General features: G+C 48.6%; 1 protein-coding gene across 4 annotated transcripts in view; it reads left to right on the top strand.

Annotated features, from left to right (window-relative positions):
- Positions 1-18,601, top strand: part of LOC137536231 (membrane-spanning 4-domains subfamily A member 4D-like) — a 131,931-nt gene that overhangs the window by 92,652 nt on the left and 20,678 nt on the right. For all 4 annotated transcript variants that reach the window (XM_068258354.1, XM_068258356.1, XM_068258353.1 and 1 more), the window contains one exon: positions 2,827-2,949. In XM_068258354.1, the coding sequence (XP_068114455.1) occupies positions 2,827-2,949 (123 nt within the window). The remainder of the gene's footprint in view (positions 1-2,826; positions 2,950-18,601) is intronic.

The following is an 18,601-nucleotide window of genomic DNA, read 5'->3' as shown; positions in this document are numbered from 1 at the left end:
CAGCGGGGGTGGTCCTGGATGTTAAATGAGCTTGACAAAGGCGTGGATACGCCGAAACGCGTTGCGAAGTTACTGCATCCAGTGACCAGAGGATAGGCTCCCGGTGTCCATTTAACATCCAGGACCACCCCCGCTGCTGGCCACAGAGGAGGAACAGGTTGCCATCCAAGGTCTTTTGTTTTGGGGTGTTTACCCATGATATGCCTGCTGTTTTCTACAATTTTGTAAGTGTTTTTAACCCTTGCGTGGTATCCAATTAAAAGGTTTAATACACTACGGAGCGCTCCTCCCTTTTCTACTTTTCTTTCTTGTACTACAGTCATACCCTCCAGCTGGGGCGGAGGAGCAGCCAGTGGCAGTATTAAAGAATAACCAGAAGTGGTGGTTGTTTAGCGCAAGATTGCACATCGTTTTGTCCCCTAATGTTTCAATTCAAGAGCAAAGTTTCGAAATTCTGACAAATTGGTACAAAACGCCAGCGTTACTGAGTAAATATGTGAAGGGGGACACGGATACTTTTTGGCGATGTGGGGCTCCACAGGCTGATTTAGTACATGTATTTTGGTTCTGTACAAAGTTATCCCCGTTCTGGAAAGAGGTACATAGACTCTGTGTGAAAATTTCTGGTTTACAAATTCCATGACTTCCTGAAGTATTCCTTTTACATAGCAATACTATCTCACTGAAAACATACAAAAAAAGCATCTTAGTACATTTAATTAATGCAGCTAAGGCCACTATACCAATACTCTGGAAACGCTCAGACCCACCTACGATTCAACAATGGCTAACCAGGGTCGAGGGCCTTTCACAGATGGAGGACATTGCACTAACAGCCAGGGAACAGGTTCATAAATATGTTGAAACGTGGGCCTGTTGGATTGTATTTAAAGATACCGATGAATATAAGGCCTTAATGCCTAATTGAAATCCTTTCCCCGAAAGGGGAACTGCTCTTGCTGAAGAGGGAGGGGTGAGGTGGCCTGGAGAGCACTAACACTAACACTAATATTGCAATAGCTGAATGGGACACATGATTATTTGTGTCCCTTAATGAAGATATCATTAACATTCCTAGTGTTCTTTCGCTTTTACTAACACTAACCTGCTACCATTCCTGAGACCTAAAATTGAATACTATGTTTATTGATGTCAGTTCTTTGTTCATATAGCATTAGTCAAAGAAAAATACAAAATAAAGCTTGCACAATATGCTTATATTTGTTATGAAGAATGAGAAGAGAATATACATGTTATATACTGTTTTATTGAATTGTGCAAAACAAGATAATTGTTGTAACATTGTGATTTTCTTTTGTTCAATAAAGCTTTAAAATGTAAAAAAAAAAAAAAAAGATATAACACAGCATATAACAATAGCGTAATCTGGCTAAGTGTGAATTCCCAGGTCCACCTGGTTCTAACACACTGTAGGATCTGACTGAGGTCTGAGTGCTCACACGTAAGTATTCGCAACGGCAGACAACCAGCAACTGACAAGCAAGATCTATATATACTTGCAGTGCTGTGCAGCTCCGCCCGAGCCACTCAGCCAATCCAGAGTCCAGCTGGGATCAGCCTGATTAGCTGATTCCCCTTCTGCTGGTATAAATGTCCTGCCGCCTGGCGCGCGCACGCGTAGCTCTCCATCTGTGTGCACTAGAAGGTCCAGACAAACCAGACACATGTTGCTGTGCGGAAACCGCCGGTCTGAACGCGGAGACAGCCGCCCCGCCGCCAGACCGAGCGGCGGCATCTCCGCTATTCATTACAATGATCTCTCACTCCTAACTACAGATGGAAAACTCCCTCTTTGGGCCTTTTCCAAATTCGCAGCTTTGTGAATTGTATGTCAAGGAAAGCAAATTTATCAAAGCCTCTCTCACCTTCTGAAATGAAGGCCTCAGCTCAAACCAACCTCAGACACTCAGTTTCCTTTATACATAACCTTCTTACCTCTTCAGGCCCAACAGGAGACTTTGGCCCCTTTCAGCAAAAATGGGAATTTCTTCTACAAAAAAACCTACCCCAGGAAACTTGGCATACAATTTATTATTTCACACACAAAGCTTCCCTAAATGTGAATACCCAAGAGCAAGGCTATAAAATCCTCTCACATTGGTATAGAACCCCTTCCTTTCTCTACAAAGCTAAGTTACTCCCCACCAGCGAGTGTAGGAGATGCCACATCCAGGGAGGAGATCTGCTTCATATTTTTTGGGCATGCCCCTCCCTGACCACTTTTTGGCAAAAAGTCCATTCCTTGGCTGAGCACCTTTCCTCCATGTCAATTCCCTTCCTACCAAAGATATTTTTACTCCATGCAACCCCACTCCCAATATATCTCTACAGAAATACACTACTTTGCCACCTAACAAATGTTGCCAGAAGCTCTATTCCGCTTCTCTGGAAATCTACAGACCCTCCTTCTATTAAACTTTGGTTCTCCAAAATCAACCAAATTCAGGACATGGAGGTTATTATCGCTTCAGCTCAAGGCAGATCAACCCAATTCCTAAAAACCTAGAAGACATAGTTGGACTTCAAAACCTCCTTAGTTTATGCGCAAACAATTAACATTGTAGCCACTTCATGCCAATTGATCTATGTCCATGCCCTACATTGTGCCCTACATATTTGTATGCTACCAATATGATCTTTGCTTGTTTAAGATGATTATTTTCTCTGTTGTGGTGAAACACATTTGATATTGTTATTCTTTATTCTTGATTTGCTTCAATAAAATCCTTTAAAAGTGAAAGAAAAATTTGAGCACAAAACTACTTTAAGTAATTACTTAATTTAGTCTTGATTTTATGTTGACAGACTGGTGGCTTCGTTATTCTATCTCTTCTCGTTATAACAAATGTCCTGCTGTTCTGCGTGACATTTTCCACCTCTATTTTTGGATGTCGGTCCCTTTGCAAAGAACAGCCACAAGTTACCCAGGTAAGAAATATAATTAAATTAAACATGCAAAGTATAAATGGAGCAATGGAACTATTGTTGTATTTAAATGTAAGATTTGCTGGTTATTCCTGAATTTGTTAGTGCCAGTTGAAAGTAGGCACTGGATAGATAGCAAGCACCTTCCAATTAGAGTGTGTTTATTAACCACTTAAGGTCCAGGGGTTTACCCCCCCTTAAGGACCAGCGTGGTTTTTTTATGATCTTTGCTGGGTGGGCTCTGCAGCCCCCAGCACAGATCAGGTTGCAGGCAGAGCGATCAGATCGCCCCCCCCCCTTTTTCCCCCCTATGGGGATGATGTGCAGGGGGGGTCTGATCGCTCCTGCCTGCCTGGGTGTTGCGGGGGGGGGCACCTCAAAGCCCCCCTCCGCGGCGAAATTCCCCCCTCCCTCTCACCCCTGGTGATCGGCTGTCCTCTGTCACATGGCGGCGATCCCCTGCCGCTGATTGGCCGGGGATCGCCGATCTGCCTTACGGCGCTGCTGTAGCAGCAGCGCCGTTCAATGTAAACAAAGGAGACAAACGTCTCCTGCGTTTACATTTAGTCTGCGAGCCGCGATCAGCAGCTCGCAGGCTATTCACGGAGACCCGCTCCGTGATCTAACAGGAAACAGTCGCTCACGCGAGTGGCCTTTCCTAAATAATTAGGGAGACACCTGGCGACGCAGATGTGCATCGCTGGTCCTCCAGCTACCACTTTGCCGCCGCATGGTACGGTCGGTAAGTGGTTAAAGTGGATCCGAAATAACCTTTTACTCATTGCATACTTGGGTTCCTTTCATATTGTTTATAGGGCATTCCTCAAGCCAAATCCTTTTTTTTTTTTTTAATACTCTAATTCCCTATAAACTAAACAAGCTTGGCCCACAGCTTTTCACAGTGCCTTGGCACTCTCAGATCCATGTAGCAAGGGCTTATGGGAGCTCAGTCTAGGCAGGAGGAGGAGGAGCCATTGATTTAAGAGGCAGAGGGGAGGAGGAGAGGGGACTGAATTTACACACAGGCAAGCTTATAGCATCTCCTGCCCTCAGCCTGTGACAATGTGACAAACAGAACATGGCTGCCCTCATTGTATCACAGGAATAAATAATCATAAACTTTTGAAGCTTTTTGCAGCTAGATATGCTGTGTAAACTATCTAAACTTTAGATAAGATATATAGACAAGTTGCTTTTTGTAGTTAGTTTTTCATCTCGGATCCACTTTAAAGTGGATCCGAGGTGAACTTTTACTCATTGCATAATTGTGTTCCTTTCCTATTGTTTATAGAGCATTCCTTAAGCCAAATACGTTTTTGTTTTTGTTTTAATACTCTAATTCCCTATAAAATAAATAAACCACGCCCACAGGTTTTCAGTTAGGAAACGGGAACAGGTTTTCAGAGAGCCTTGGCAGTAGCAAGGGCTCATGGGAGCTCAGTCTGGGCAGGAGGAGGAGGAGGTGCTGTTACTAGTCATTGATTTCAGAGGCAGAGGGGAGGAGGGGGATTAGGTTTTTTTTCACAGGTTTAGTGATCAAGATACAGATAAGCTTGCCTCTGTGTAATGTTTACAAACAACATGGCTGCTGTCATTGTATCACAGGAAGAAATAATCATTTTCTATTAAAGCTGTTTGCAGCTATATTTGCTGTGTAAACTATCTAAACTTTAGATAAGAAATATAGACAATTTACTCGTTATAGTTAGTTTTTCATCTCGGATCCGCTTTAAGAGTTAATAAGGGTTTGATACTGAGTTTTTTTTGCTTGTGAAGCACAGGTGTAAGGATAACTATAGCAGCCAGAGCATCTGCTATGGGGCACCTAGCAAAGGCTCTAATGCATCGAACAATACGCTGGAGCCTGCATATTGGCCCACATATACACACACTGTCCCTCCGCTGTTTAAAAGCAGTTTTGGGAACTGTCTAGTGTCACCGTTGCCAAGGCAACTGAACACAGAAGCCGGGCCTCTGTTTCCCGTTTCCTAACAGGAAGTAGAAAGGAGCCACCAGCTGGGAAGCATGCAGCAGGTGACAGGTAAACACACCACTGCACCTGAACTCTGGAGGAATACACAGGAGGGGGGCCCATGGAGAGAGGGAGGAATGATGTCGGCCTCCCTCCCTGAATCCCCAGCTTACTTAAGGCACTGCAAAGGCCACAGGAGGGCAATACAGTGCCCACACACCTCTTCCTCCCCACTCACGGCACTCTCCTCTCCACCCAGTGGCACCCTCCCTACTCAGGGGCATCCTACATACCACCCAGTGGCACCCTCCTCCCCACCCAGTGGCACTCTCCGTACTTCCCAGTGGCACCCTCCTCTGCCCTTCTACCTAAGTACCCTCCTCCCCACCCAGTGGCACCCTCCCCACCCAGAGGCACCCTCCTCTTCCCGTCTCAACATCCAGTGGCACCCTCCTCACCCAGAGGCACCCTCAATACCACCCAGTGGCACCCTCCTCTGCCCTTCTACCCAGTGGCACCCTCCTCTCCCCCCACCCAGTAGCACCATTTTTCCCACATAGTGGCACCCCCTCCCCCCACATGGTTGCACCCTCTTGTCCCCTTCTCCCTACCCAGTGGCACCCTCCTAACTAATCAGTGGCACTTCCTGTCATAAAGTGGCACCCTCCTCTTCCCTCTTACTCATCCAGTGTCACCCTCTTCCCACCCGAGTCATACCCTCCTCTCCCTTACTCCCCACCCAGTGGCACCCTCTACCCACCCAGTGGCACCATCCTCCCCACCCAGTGGCACCCTCCTCTCCGCTCCTCCCCACCCAGTGGCACCCTCCTCTGCCCACCTTCCCACCCAATGGCATTCTGCTCACCCCTCCTCCCCACCTAGTGGCACCCTCCTCTCCACCCAGTAGCGCCCTCCACTCTCCCCACCCATAGAGATGGACCGAATGGTTCGCCGGCAAACTTGTTTTCGCAAATTCAGCGGGTTTGCTATTCAAAGCGATTTTCGAACCTTTAGCGAGTTCGACCCGCCCCCTATACCACATCATTGGGCTAAACTTTGACCCTCTACATCACAGTTCCTGGAGCCCCCCCTTATAAAAGGCAGCAGCGTCAGCCATGTTCTCACTCTGTGCGCTGCTGTTTTAGTGCGAGAAGGGAGAGAGGTTGCTGCAGAGATAGGGAAAGCTTAGCTACGCTCTTGTTAGCTTGCTTCTTGCTGATATTTGTTGCTGAAAAGTACCACCAAAACAGCTCTTTTGAATGTTCTTGTGATGTGTTTTTTTTTTTTTTTTGTGGCTCACTGACACTGCATATACAACCCTGTCTGGCGCAGCTGGCCCTTGCTGATTGCTATACTGTGCCAGGCCCAGCACATTCAGCACACCTTTTCAGTGCACCTGTGTGACTGATTGCACATTGTATCATACCACCAGCAGTCACTGCATACCTTTTCAGTGCACCTGTGTGACTGCACATTGTATCATACCACCAGCAGTCACTGCATACCTTTTTAGTGCACCTGTGTGACTGCACATTGTATCATACCACCAGCAGTCACTGCATACCTTTTCAGTGCCCCTGTGTGACTGCACATTGTATCATACCACTAGCAGTAACTGCATACCTTTTCAGTGCACCTGTGTGACTGTACATTGTATTATACCAGCAGTCAGTGCATACCTTTCACTGCACCTGTGTGCCTGCACATTGTATATACCAGCAGTCACTGCATACCTTTTCAGTGCACCTGTGTGACTGCACATTGTATCATACCACCAGCTGTCACTGCATACCTTTTCAGTGCACCTGTGTGACTGCACGTTGTATCATACCACCAGCAGTCACTGCATACCTTTTCAGTGCACCTGTGTGACTGCACGTTGTATCATACCACCAGCAGTCACTGCATACCTTTTCACGGCATCTGTGTGACTGCACATTGTATCATATCACCAGCAGTCACTGCATACCTTTTTCAGTGCATCTGTGTGACTGCACATTGTATTATACCTGGCAGTCAGTGCATACCTTTCACTTAAATGGAAGGTAACGGATTCTCGTTACAGGATTTCAAGTGTGTTCGTCTCATCATTATACAGCAGTCAGTGCATATCTTTCACTGCACCTGTGTGACTGCACATTGTATTATAGCAGCAGTCAGTGCTTACCTTTTCACTGCACCTGTGTGACTGCACATTGTATTATACCACTAGTCACTGCTTACCTTTCACTGCATCTGTGTGACAGCACATTGTATTATACCAGCAGTCAGTACCTTTCACTGCATTTCTGTGAGACAAGATGAACAGGGGGACAGTTCAGAGGGGGAGTCAGAGAGCGGATCAGCTGATTTTGGTGCGTGGCTTTGAGAGCCGAGCACCAAAACTTGGCGCCCCATAGCAGCAATGCTATGCTGCGCGGGGCGCGTAGTGGTAATTCTGGCAGCCGTCAGACCCCGAATTACATCTCCCTCTGAGTTGCGACAACTCGGAGGGGGAATGGTATTTAACGCCGCCTTGGAGGTTAGTGGCAGCGGTGAGAGCCGTCATTCGGCTCTCACTGCGCCGAACTGAGCGGCACCGATATGAGGTGCACCCGTCAGAGAGGAGTAGGAGGATACGAGTAGCTGAAAGAAGCAGGGGGAGCTTGCCATCAGAAACAGCTCGTGGCAGTGTTCGGTGGCATGTATCGCCACCTATGGACAGCCAGCCAACATGCCCTTCAAGGTCAGCTGCTGATGCCACCACCAAAGTGCCATCATCCCAGGGTTCAGCGGTGTGGAAATTTTTGTGTGTGTCTGCCTTAGATAAGAGCAATGCCATCTGTACTCTCTGCCACCAAAAATTGAGTCGTGGAAAGACCAAGAGCCACATAGGGACAACTGCCTAACGAAGGCACATGGTGAGAAAGTACAAACAGCAATGGGATGACCACCTGAGGAAAAGCAGAACACATACGCAAAGCCACCCTCCACCTCCTCTTCTTCCTTCAGGTGCAGCATCTTCGGCCGCTTTATCCCTTGCACCTTCACAGCCACCCTCCTCCACGCCGCCTCTCACCTTGAGTGGTTCCTGCTCCTCTGCCCACAGCAGCCAGGTGTCCGTTAAGGAAATCTTTGAGTGTAAGAAGCCAATGTCTACCAGTCACCCTCTTGCCCAGCGACTGACAGCTGGCTTGGCGGAACTGTTAGCTCGCCAACTGTTACAAGATCAGCTGGTGGACTCTGAGGCCTTCCGGAAATTTGTGGCGATTGGGACACCGCAGTGGAAGACACCAGGCCGCAATTATTTTTCAAAAAAGGCGATACCCAAACTGTACCGTGATGTAGAAAGGCAAGTGGTGTCATCTCTGGCACACAGCATTGGGTCAAAGGTCCATCTGACCACGGATGCCTGGTCTGCAAAATACGGTCAGGGCAGGTACATTACTTATACGGAACATTGGGTCAACCTGGTGACCGCTGGCAAGCAGGGAGTAAGTGGCTGTGCAGCGGACCTAGTTGTGACACCTCCACGGCTTGCAGGCAGGCCTGCTGCCACCTCCTCTCCTTCTCCTCCTTCTACATCTTCTTTGCTGTCGTCGTCCTCCTCCTCCTAGGCTGAGTGGCAGTGCCACTCTATTGGTGCTGCAATCTCCTCTCCAACTACACACACCCAGCTCCCCAGGGCCTATGCTGCATGCCAGGTACGACTGTGTCACACCATTTTGGACATGTCTTGCTTCAAAGCCACACTGGAGCAGCTCTCCTGGCTGCTCTGAACAAACAGGTGGATCAGTGGCTGACCCCCCACCAACTGGAGATCGGCAACATGGTGTGTGACAGCGGCAGCAATCTCTTGTCGGCTTCGAGTTTGGGAAAGTTGACACATGTACCCTGCATGGCACATGTGCTCAATCTGATAATCCAAAGATTTGTATGTAAGTACCCAGGCTTACAGGAGGTCCTAAAGCAGTCCAGGAAGGTGTGTGAGCATTTCAGGCGCTCCTACATGGCCATTGTGTGCTTGGCCGATATTTAACGGAGAAACAACTTGCCGGTGAGGCGCTTGATTTGCGATAGCCCGACTCGCTGGAATTCAATGCTCCTCATGCTTGAGCTTGACTGCCTGCTACAACAGGAGAAAACCGTCAATGAGTATCTGTACAGCTACAGTGAAAGGTCATGCTCTGGGGAGCTGGGCATTTTCTGGCCGAAGTACTGGACACTCATGCGTAATGTCTGCAGGCTCATGCATCCGTTTCAGGAGGTGACAAACCTGGTGAGTCGCAGTGAAGGCGCTATCAGTGACTTGATCCCATATGCTTTCTTCCTGGAGCGTGCCGTGCGTAGAGTGGTGGATCAACCTGTAGAGGAGCGTGAACAGGAAGAGGAGTAAGATTTGTTGAAAACCTTACCTGCGCCGAGATGTCGATGGAGTCGTCTGGGAAAGAGAAGTCAGAGGAGGAAGGTGGCTTTGAGGAGGAGGCCGAAGAACAACCACAGCAGGCGTCGCAGGGGGCTTGTGCTGCTCACCTTTCCCGTGGTATTGTTCGTGGCTGGGGGGAGGAGGAGAACTTACCTGACATCACTAAGGAAGAGCAAGAGGAGATGGCTAGTTGGTCAGCATTGAAATTTGTGCAGATGGGGTCTTTCATGCTGTCCAGCCTGTTGAGGGACCCCCGTATAAAAAAACTCAAGGTGAATGACCTGTACTGGGTGGCAGTGCTACTAGACCCTCGGTATCAGCACACAATGGCGGAGATGTTACCAAATTACCAGAAGGCAAAAAAGATGCAGCACTTGCACAACAAGCTGGCAAGTATGCTTTGCAGTGCGTTTAAGGGTGATGTCACAGCACAACGGAATAAAAGGTGCCACTGCCAGTAATCTTCCTCCTCCTCCCATGTGCACGCAGGCAAGGACAGGATGCCCTAGCAATCTCATGGTGATGTCGGACACGCGGAAATTCTTACTCCAACGCCTCACCTTAGCCCTTCCGGATCCACCCTCCACCAACGCCTCGACCAGCAGGTAGCCGACTACCTGGCCTTAAGTGCGGATATAGACTCTCTGAGCAGCGATGAACCCCTGTGTGATGAACATTACGGAAAGTCATGCGCAATCGCCAACAACTTGCGTAATGGTCCAGCCCATTAGTGTCAATCCTGTGTAGATTAAAACAAATGTCTTTCCTTTCGCTCTCTTCTCAATGAAAGCAAATACCCCTCACCCATTCCCCAGTGTCCTGATAACACGGAGAGGAATTTCACACATGGCTCGACCTCCTGCCGAGGACCATTTCCTGCCACAGCCCTCTCCCAAAAGCCAGATCGAACTGGCCGAGATAAGAAATTCCCTCCAAACTCGTAGACTCAAACAAAGGAAACTTTAATGTATTTGTATTTCAAAATAGGTTTGTGACAGAAAGACAAAAATTACATTCATTTTCGGATACCCATAAGCCAGTTCTGTAATTCCACCGAATTACAATTTTCCAACTGTCAGGAGTCAGTAGGGAAAATGCTTTATTCAGCCTACGTAGAGCGAATGCGATAGAATAGGCATGTGTAGCCTCATTTGATAACGGGTCGCAGGCCGCTTATGAATATAGTCTCTGATTTGCGATGCGCCAATCTGGGGCGGAGTCACACAGAGAATTAATAAATGTTACATTTTCTTGCTCTGAGTCTGGGGGCGGCAACCTGCTGATTAGAAGGTAAACCCGCCTTAAACACACCTACTTTCCAGGTAGTGACAGCCCAAAACTCAGGTCCTATAAAAGTGGGTCGGGAACAAACCTGCCCAGTTCTCCAAATTCCATCGACCAGGAAAGTCCATGCATGCATTCAAGGAGAACCGACGCATGCTGTGTTCAAGGACTCTTAACATTAATGCCTACATTTAAACTGGACTCTTTTTCTTCATTCTCCAAATGGACTGCTCAGCCGTAACTAAGAGAAAACTTTCTGATTTTACCCCTTTTATATTTAAGCTTTGTGTGTATATGTTAATTGGTGTATATAACTGTATGTAATGCATTTTTGTTATTAAACGTTTTAAAAATCGTTTAGCGATTATGACCTGTTGCTGAACATACACAATCATACCCATTCTGCTAAAACCGCTAACCTGTGTTTAATAGAAGTGTACATTTATAACCCGTATGCGTGAATCCGGCTCAGATAGTCAGAGCTGACCCAGATTCCTGCATATTGCAAAGGGTTAACAGAGCGTTCTCGAAGTATTAGCATAATTACAGTAGCGGGCTGTGTAACCTGCTTGGTGGCAGATCTTTGAATTGTATGTGTGTGGTGTGAATCCTTTGGCGTCCAAACGCTCCCTCCACTAGTCAGTTCATCAAATTGCGAAGTCAGGTTTATGCTTCGTGATGAGCAAAATGACAGTGTGAGAGGATTTCTGACTCTGATCGATTGACCCGCCCGCAGACCGGCCTTGCGGTCTGTGACATTGGTTGGCAGCTTATTGGGATTTGTGTATGTTCAGAACATCAACGGAAACGTTATTTGATTAACCTGCCAGAACAGATCAAAATCTGTGGTCGATAACCGGTGCATTACCATTTATATAGACTAAACGTGTAGCACAGAGTTCCCCTCCAAATCTCTTTTTCTATCCTATCTTTTATTTTGCAAAAATGGCTGCAGCAAGAACCAAGCGAATGTCAGTGCCAGATCTGGTAAACTTGTGTGAGGAAAAAGGCATTGTGACTTATAGAAAAAAGAAAGCGCAATTGGTCGAGGACTTATTGCGACTGAATACCCAGCCGGAGCAGATGCTGGGAGAGCACACTCCTGGTTTAGACGGTGCTGTAACTGGGGCAGAGGGAAGTGAGCGGTTGGAGCAAAGTGACCCACTTCCAGACCCAGAGAAAAACGGAACTGCGTCTGAACCGATCGTTTTAAATACTGAGGAGCATGGGGGCCGGCAGGAGCCCGCCCATGCCAACCGTTCCTGTGTTCCTGAGGCTGGAATGCAGCATGCTTTACAAAGACTGGCGGATACAAATCCTGAGCTGTACCTGCAGATTGTCAGAGAAAACGCTGACCGTTCAGAACACCAGGCGGAACGGGAAGCCTCAGAACGCCGGGAGCAGGCAGAAAGGGAAGCGGCAGAGCGCCGGTGGCTTGCTGAGAAAGAAGCGGAAAGAGAGGAGAGAGCAGCCACATGCAAATACCGCAAAAAGTTTAAGGCCCTGCAGAAAGGCCCCACAGACACTTATGCAGACCTGGAGGATCGCCTGCTGACTGTGTTCAGGCAGTGGTCACAAGGCCTCACCAAGGTCTGGAGGACCTCGTCGTATAGGAGCAGTTGTTGAACTGCTGCACTCCAGATGTCTGGCAGTTTGTCTTGGAGCGGAAGCCTGACTCCGCCAAAGCTGCCTCAGAACTTGCAGACACTTTTGTGGCCACCAGGGTGCCGGACAGCCGCAAACCTCCAGCCCAGAGCTGGAAAGGGGGGAGACCTGCGCAACCTAGCTCTCCTCCCCCGGCTAACCGTGGGAATCGGGTCCCACAGCCACAGAGGACGGATGCTGCACCTGCTACTCCTTCACCTGATGCAACATATGTTCCGAAGTGTTACCACTGTGGACAGCGAGGACACCTCAAGTCTGCCTGCCCCGAGGTGAGGACGCCGTCTCCGGAGCCTAGCCCAGAATCGGCTAGCGCATCCTCTACTGCACACGCCTACCTCGTCATGGGAGCAGCAAATCCTCGACTTTCCGGAAATCATCAAGTCGTGGAAGTAAACAACCAGATCGCTGTCGGTTTCCGCGACACAGGTGCAGAGCTTACCTTGGTTTGCTCTCATCTTGTTGCCAGGGAGAATTTGCTGCCTAATGAGCGTGTTACACTTGTTGGAGTTGGTGGCACACACGCCCGCATCGCCAAAGCTTGTGTTGTTCTCGATTGGGGAAGGAGGCGCCAGACAAGAGTTGTGGGGGTGACAGATGACATCCCAGTGCCTGTGCTGTTGGGCACCGATCTGGGCACCCTACGATCTTTTTATGAACCTATGATAAACACCCCGGATCTCCCGTCCGGACCCACTCAGGTACTGTACAAGCTTGGGGAGGGACAGAGGGAGGCTGTTGGGGTAATGGTACCTAGCTCTCCTAGGGAATGAGGCAAGTAAGAGGTACCTGTTTCTAACGGACAGCTGTCTAATCACTGTTTGTCTGATTCTAAACCTGTCACTGTCCCAGATACCTGTGTGCATGATGTGAAGAATGAACGTAACTGTGATGTTAATGCTGTACCAGATGTTGCTAATAGTTTTCATGCTGATCTCCTATTGCTAAAAATGATTTATGTTTAAGTGTGATTGCCTCTACCCTAAGAGGTAACAATCTTGTTTTGCCTGGGTCATATCCTTGCAGGGCAGCGGAAGCAGGCCAGGTGTCAGTGCAGGCAGCTGGGGGCCTGGACCTCCCCTCCTGCTATGACAGCCAGAGTGCTCCACCATTGCCTGCTGTTACCGAACAGCTGGTGGAGACAGGCAGTGCCTTACCTGTCTCACCCTTGCATGTCTTCCCCTTGCAGAAGCAACCCAGTGCAAAACTGCCCAGAGGTCCACCCTCTATCCCTCCTGGGGGAGGGGCAAGCCTCGCCACCCAGGTAAAGGCTAATTCGTTTTTTAAAATGTGCTCTAATGTCCACCTAGGTTGTGCTGACCAAAATGTTGTGCCAAGGTGGAGTCACTTAGAGCAGGGGTATGCCATGCGGCTTCCAGATTCACAGGCTGACACCTGAGAGTCAGGAAGTGACCCGGATGTCAGTAAAAGGACTCTCTCCCTTACAGGAAGCGCTACGCAAACCCAGCCAGGCCTTTAGAGGTAAGCCTGTTTTTGTGCATCTCACCGTCCGCAAAGCGGACACTGGGACACACCGGACCATGAGGCCTTATGCCTCTGGTGAGTTGTCCAAAGTACAGTCAAGTAAGAAACTCGAACACTTTCAGTAGGCACGTGGATCAGGTCTGGCAGACCTATTCCGTGCACCCAATTTATGTGGGGAGGTGTGACGAACATTACAGAAAGTCGTGCGCAATCGCCAACGACTTGCGTAATGGTCCAGCCCATTACTGTCAGTCCTGTGTAGATTAAAACAAATGTCTTTCCTTTCTCTCACTTCTCAATGAAAGCAAATACACCTCACCCATTCCCCAGTGTCCTGATAACACAGAGAGGAATTTTACGCATGGCTCGACCTCCTGCCGAGGACCATTTCCTGCAACAGCCCTCTCCCAAATGCCAGATCGAACTGGCCGAGATAAGAGATTCCCTCCAAACTCGTAGACTCAAACAAAGGAAACTTTAATGTATTTGTATTTCAAAATAGGCTTGTCACAGAAAGACAAAAATTTCATTTTCGGATACCCATAAGCCAGTTCCGTAATTCCACCGAATTACAATTTTCCAACTGTCAGGAGTCAGTAGGGAAACTGCTTTATTCAGCCTACGTAGAGCGAATGCGATAGTGTAACAAGGTGTCAGCGAGAGCACAAATATCTGATTATGTGGTGATCTGCAGTATCACCACTAATGCAGATATATATATATATATATATATTGACAAAAGCAATCAGTATCTTTCTGATAGTAGATCAGCGGAAGGCTCACTAGCTGAATCAGTACTTTAATAAGAGTGTGATCACAGGTGATTAATGCACAGTATACAGGAGTACTCCTATGTGATAGCCCCCTGGCTGTAGGGACTATCACTAATAGAGTGTTCGTACAGGCAAAGTCGGTAAGGATCGGTCAGCAGCAGTACAGAATCGTCAGGCTAATCGTAGTCAAGAGTAAGCTGAGGTCAGCAACGGGTCGAGCAGATAAGGTACAGAATCGGGAGGCACAAATCAGAGTCAAAGGTACAGGCAGAAAATCGGCAACAGATCAGATAGCTAAGTACAGAATCAGGAGGCAGAAATCGGAGTCAGAAATTTGAGCAGAGGGTCATACACAGTAAATCAACAATAATAATGATTTATAATTATAGCTATCAAAGGTCTGAGCGCTAACACGAAGTATTCGCAACAGCAGACAAGGAGCGACTGACCAGAAAGTCCTTAAATGCCTAAGATCACTCTCCAGACACGCCTACCAGTCCAGCCAATCATACAGCTCTGCAGAGTCAGCTGACCGGTGAGTCAGCTGACCCTTCTCCTCAATGCATAAAGGTCCTGCCGCTGGGCACGCGCATGCGTAGCCCTGACCTTATGTGCAGCCGACAGACCTGAGCGTGGCGTACTCCACGCCTGTGAGACGGGGACCGCCGCCAGCTGTGATGCGGAAGCGGCCGAAGCGCCGCTCTCCACAATGGCGACGTCCCCGCCGAGCGTGACAGTACCCCCCCTTGAGGAGTGGACTCCGTACACACTTTACAAGGCTTCCCAGGATGCAACTCATGGAACCTCTGTCTCAACCCCTCCGCGTGAAGATGATGTGCGGGAACCCACGATCTTTCTTCTGGCCCATAACCTTTCCAGTGAACCAGGTACTGCACAGACTTCCGAACCCATCGAGAATCCAGAATCTGTTCAACCTCAAACTCAGGCTCACCGTCAATCACCACGGGGGGGGGGGGGGGGGGGGGGAGAGGAATCAACATGCACAGCAGGTTTTAACAAAGACACATGGAATGACTTTACTCCCTTCATACTGGCCGGCAGGTGCACTCTATAAGTCACATCATTAATCTTTTCAGACACAGGATATGGACCTATAAAATTGGGCCCCAACTTGGCGGAGGGTTGCCTCAAAGCAATGTGTCGTGTAGAGATCCAAACCCTGTCACCTGGTTCAAACTGCCACTCTAACGAGCGTCTCTTGTCAGCCTGCTTCTTTTGGACTCCAAATGCCTTCTCTAAGTTGGCTTTCACCACCCCCCAAATTCTTTTCAAGCACCCCTGCCAGTCTTCTAAAGCAGGGAATGGAGAGGTCACCACTGGCAAGGGAGAAAACTTTGGTGACCTACCATTGACCACCTGAAAAGGAGTGTATCCGGATGATGCATTTTTCAGGTTATTATGCGCAAATTCTGCGAATGGGAGGAACTTTGCCCATTCATGTTGTGAAACGGACACATAGCACCGAAGGAACTGTTCTAAAGACTGATTAATTCTCTCAGTCTGCCCATTAGTCTGTGGATGGTATCCTGAAGAAAATGACAACTCCATCCGCAGGTGTTGGCAAAATGCCCGCCATAATTTTGACACAAATTGGACCCCTCTGTCCGACACCACATTTTCTGGGATACCATGCAGGCGGAAAATGTGATGTATGAACAAATCGGCCAATTCCTGAGCAGAGGGGAACCCTTTCAATGGGACAAAATGACCCATTTTACTAAAACGGTCTGTCACAACCCAGATGACTGTCATACCCTGGGACTGAGGAAGTTCACCAATGAAGTCCATGGATATGAGTCCATGGCTCCTCAGGTACCGGGAGTGACTGTAAAGTCCCAGCGGGCGCCTGTCTCGACGGCTTGCTTTTAGCACAGACCGTGCATGCCCTCACAAACTCTCTACAATCTTGTCCCATTGAAGGCCACCAAACACATCTTGCCAGCAATTCTTGCGTTCTAGCCACACCTGGATTGCCTGCGTTTTTGTGGCTATGAAACAACTGTAAAATTTGAAGCCTCAAATGCAACGGCACAAAGAGCCTTCAGGTTTACCCTCTGGGGAATCCTGTTGGAAAGATTCTAAAATGTCCATGACATTTTCCTGAATCTCGGTGGCGGCAATCACAACATTTTCTGGCAAGATGTTTTCGGGTTCAGAGGACTGGACAGATTCAGACTCTAATTACCTAGATAGGGCGTCAGCTTTGACATTCTTGTTCCCTGGCTTGTACGTATGTGATGATCCGCTCAGCTGGCTGCACAGGCAGACGGCTGTTTGTCCATTCCTCTAGTCTGTGGGCTGCAGGTCTCTGGAACAGAGACCTGTCTTTCCATTGCAAGTTTCTGGTCTGTTCTCTTGCTGGGGAATTTGCATACATTCGTTATGCAAATCCCCTACCTGCCCTCTTTGATGACTGGCACTATAAGAGCTTTATGTTTCCCAGAAGGCTTTGCTGGTCATTTCCCTTCCATGGTCTGTTCCTGATGGACACTGCTGGAGTGTCAGCCATTGCTATCTAGTATAGTTAATTCCTGGGGGTTGCTTTAGGCTCCCCTTCTAGCCCAGTCAGGTTGTATTATCTGTATTGCCTGTTCTGTCTTGTCTTGCCTGTTGCCATTGTCCTGTCCCAACGGTGGTCGACAGGAAATGGTTCTGATCCCTGTTCTTGGAGTATAGCTGGTGCAGCGGTTGCTACCAGCTATCTCTTCTGATCTGTCTCTTTGGATCGCGCTAGCCACTTTTCGCTAGCGCTGTGGATCCTTCTGTTCTGTCTCCTGGGAACGCGCTAGCCACTTTCCGCTATCGCTGTGGATCCTTCTGTTCTGTTCTACCTCTCTGGATCGCACTAGCATCCTGCGCTAGTGCTGTGGATCCTTCTGTTCTGTTACTCTGTCCCTGGATCGCACTCGCTTCGTGCTAGTGCTGTGGATCCTTCTGTTCTGCCTCTCTGGATCGCGCTAGTCACTTTCGCTAGTGCTGTGGATCCTATCTTTCGCTTGTCCCTGTTTTCGTGTGTCTGTCTTGTCTGCTACGCTTGCTGGAGGCTCGGTGAGGTAACCGTTGGGCAGGCGCTCGCGTCCTCTGTTTCATGTTTATCTGTCAATGGTTAGTTAGGCGTGCTTGTCTCTATTGTGCTTATCACGTGGAGACCGCGCATAACCGCGTGCACTGTTGCGAATGAGTGCGGTGTTCGCGGTTAGCTAGCGTTTGTTATTTTTTGTATCTCCTCATTGTATTATTTGCTGTGCCTTTGCTAACCTCGTATTCTGTCCTGCTCAGTCTTGTGTCTCTGTCGGCAATCGCCATTCTTGCGATTGCATTCCCACTTCGTTTCCGCCGTTGTGTGTTCACCGTCGCTGGGTGGCGACTAGTTTGGTGGACACACATTGGTTCTGTCCCTTTGCTCTGTTTCTTGTGGGCTATCCAGCCCTGCCTGATCGTACCTTGTCCTGGATCTGTACAATTCCCGTCTGGCATCTGTGACTGTGCAGCGACTGTGTTCGCCTGCACTCCACAGCGCCATCTGCCGGAGGGAATTGCCCTCTGCGGGTGCATAGCACCTAGCCTGGGTGTCCTCAAATATACGCTTGTGGAGGAAATCTGCCGCGTCAGCGCACGTCTGGTGCGCTGACCGCGAATACGATTCCACAATCGTTACAACGTAATTATGAATCGGAACCTGGAGAAAAATAGGGACCACCGGGCCTGCCTAGGGGTTAAGCCTCTTGGCCCCCTCAATGTATTCCAGGTTCTTATGGTCAGTATACATGGTGATAACATGTTCAGCCCCCTCCAACCAGTGTCGCCACTTTTCAAAAGCCAACTTAATGGCCCACAACTCTCTGTTCCCGATATCGTAATTCTTTTCCGCCAGAGAGAACTTGCGAGAAAAGAAAGGATGTAAACGGCCTTGGTACCCAGAATGTTGGGACAACACTGCTCCTACTCCTATTTCGGATGCGTCCACCTCCACAATGAATGGACAACTGACATCCACATGACGCAAAATAGGAGCGGAGCAGAACAGTTTTTTAAATAAAGAAAAAGCATCTA

The sequence above is a fragment of the Hyperolius riggenbachi genome, chromosome 10, assembly GCF_040937935.1.
Source record: "Hyperolius riggenbachi isolate aHypRig1 chromosome 10, aHypRig1.pri, whole genome shotgun sequence".
Classification (NCBI taxonomy): domain Eukaryota; kingdom Metazoa; phylum Chordata; class Amphibia; order Anura; family Hyperoliidae; genus Hyperolius; species Hyperolius riggenbachi.
The sequence above is the reverse complement of the archived record's forward strand: the minus strand, read 5'-3'. Positions and strand labels throughout refer to the sequence as shown.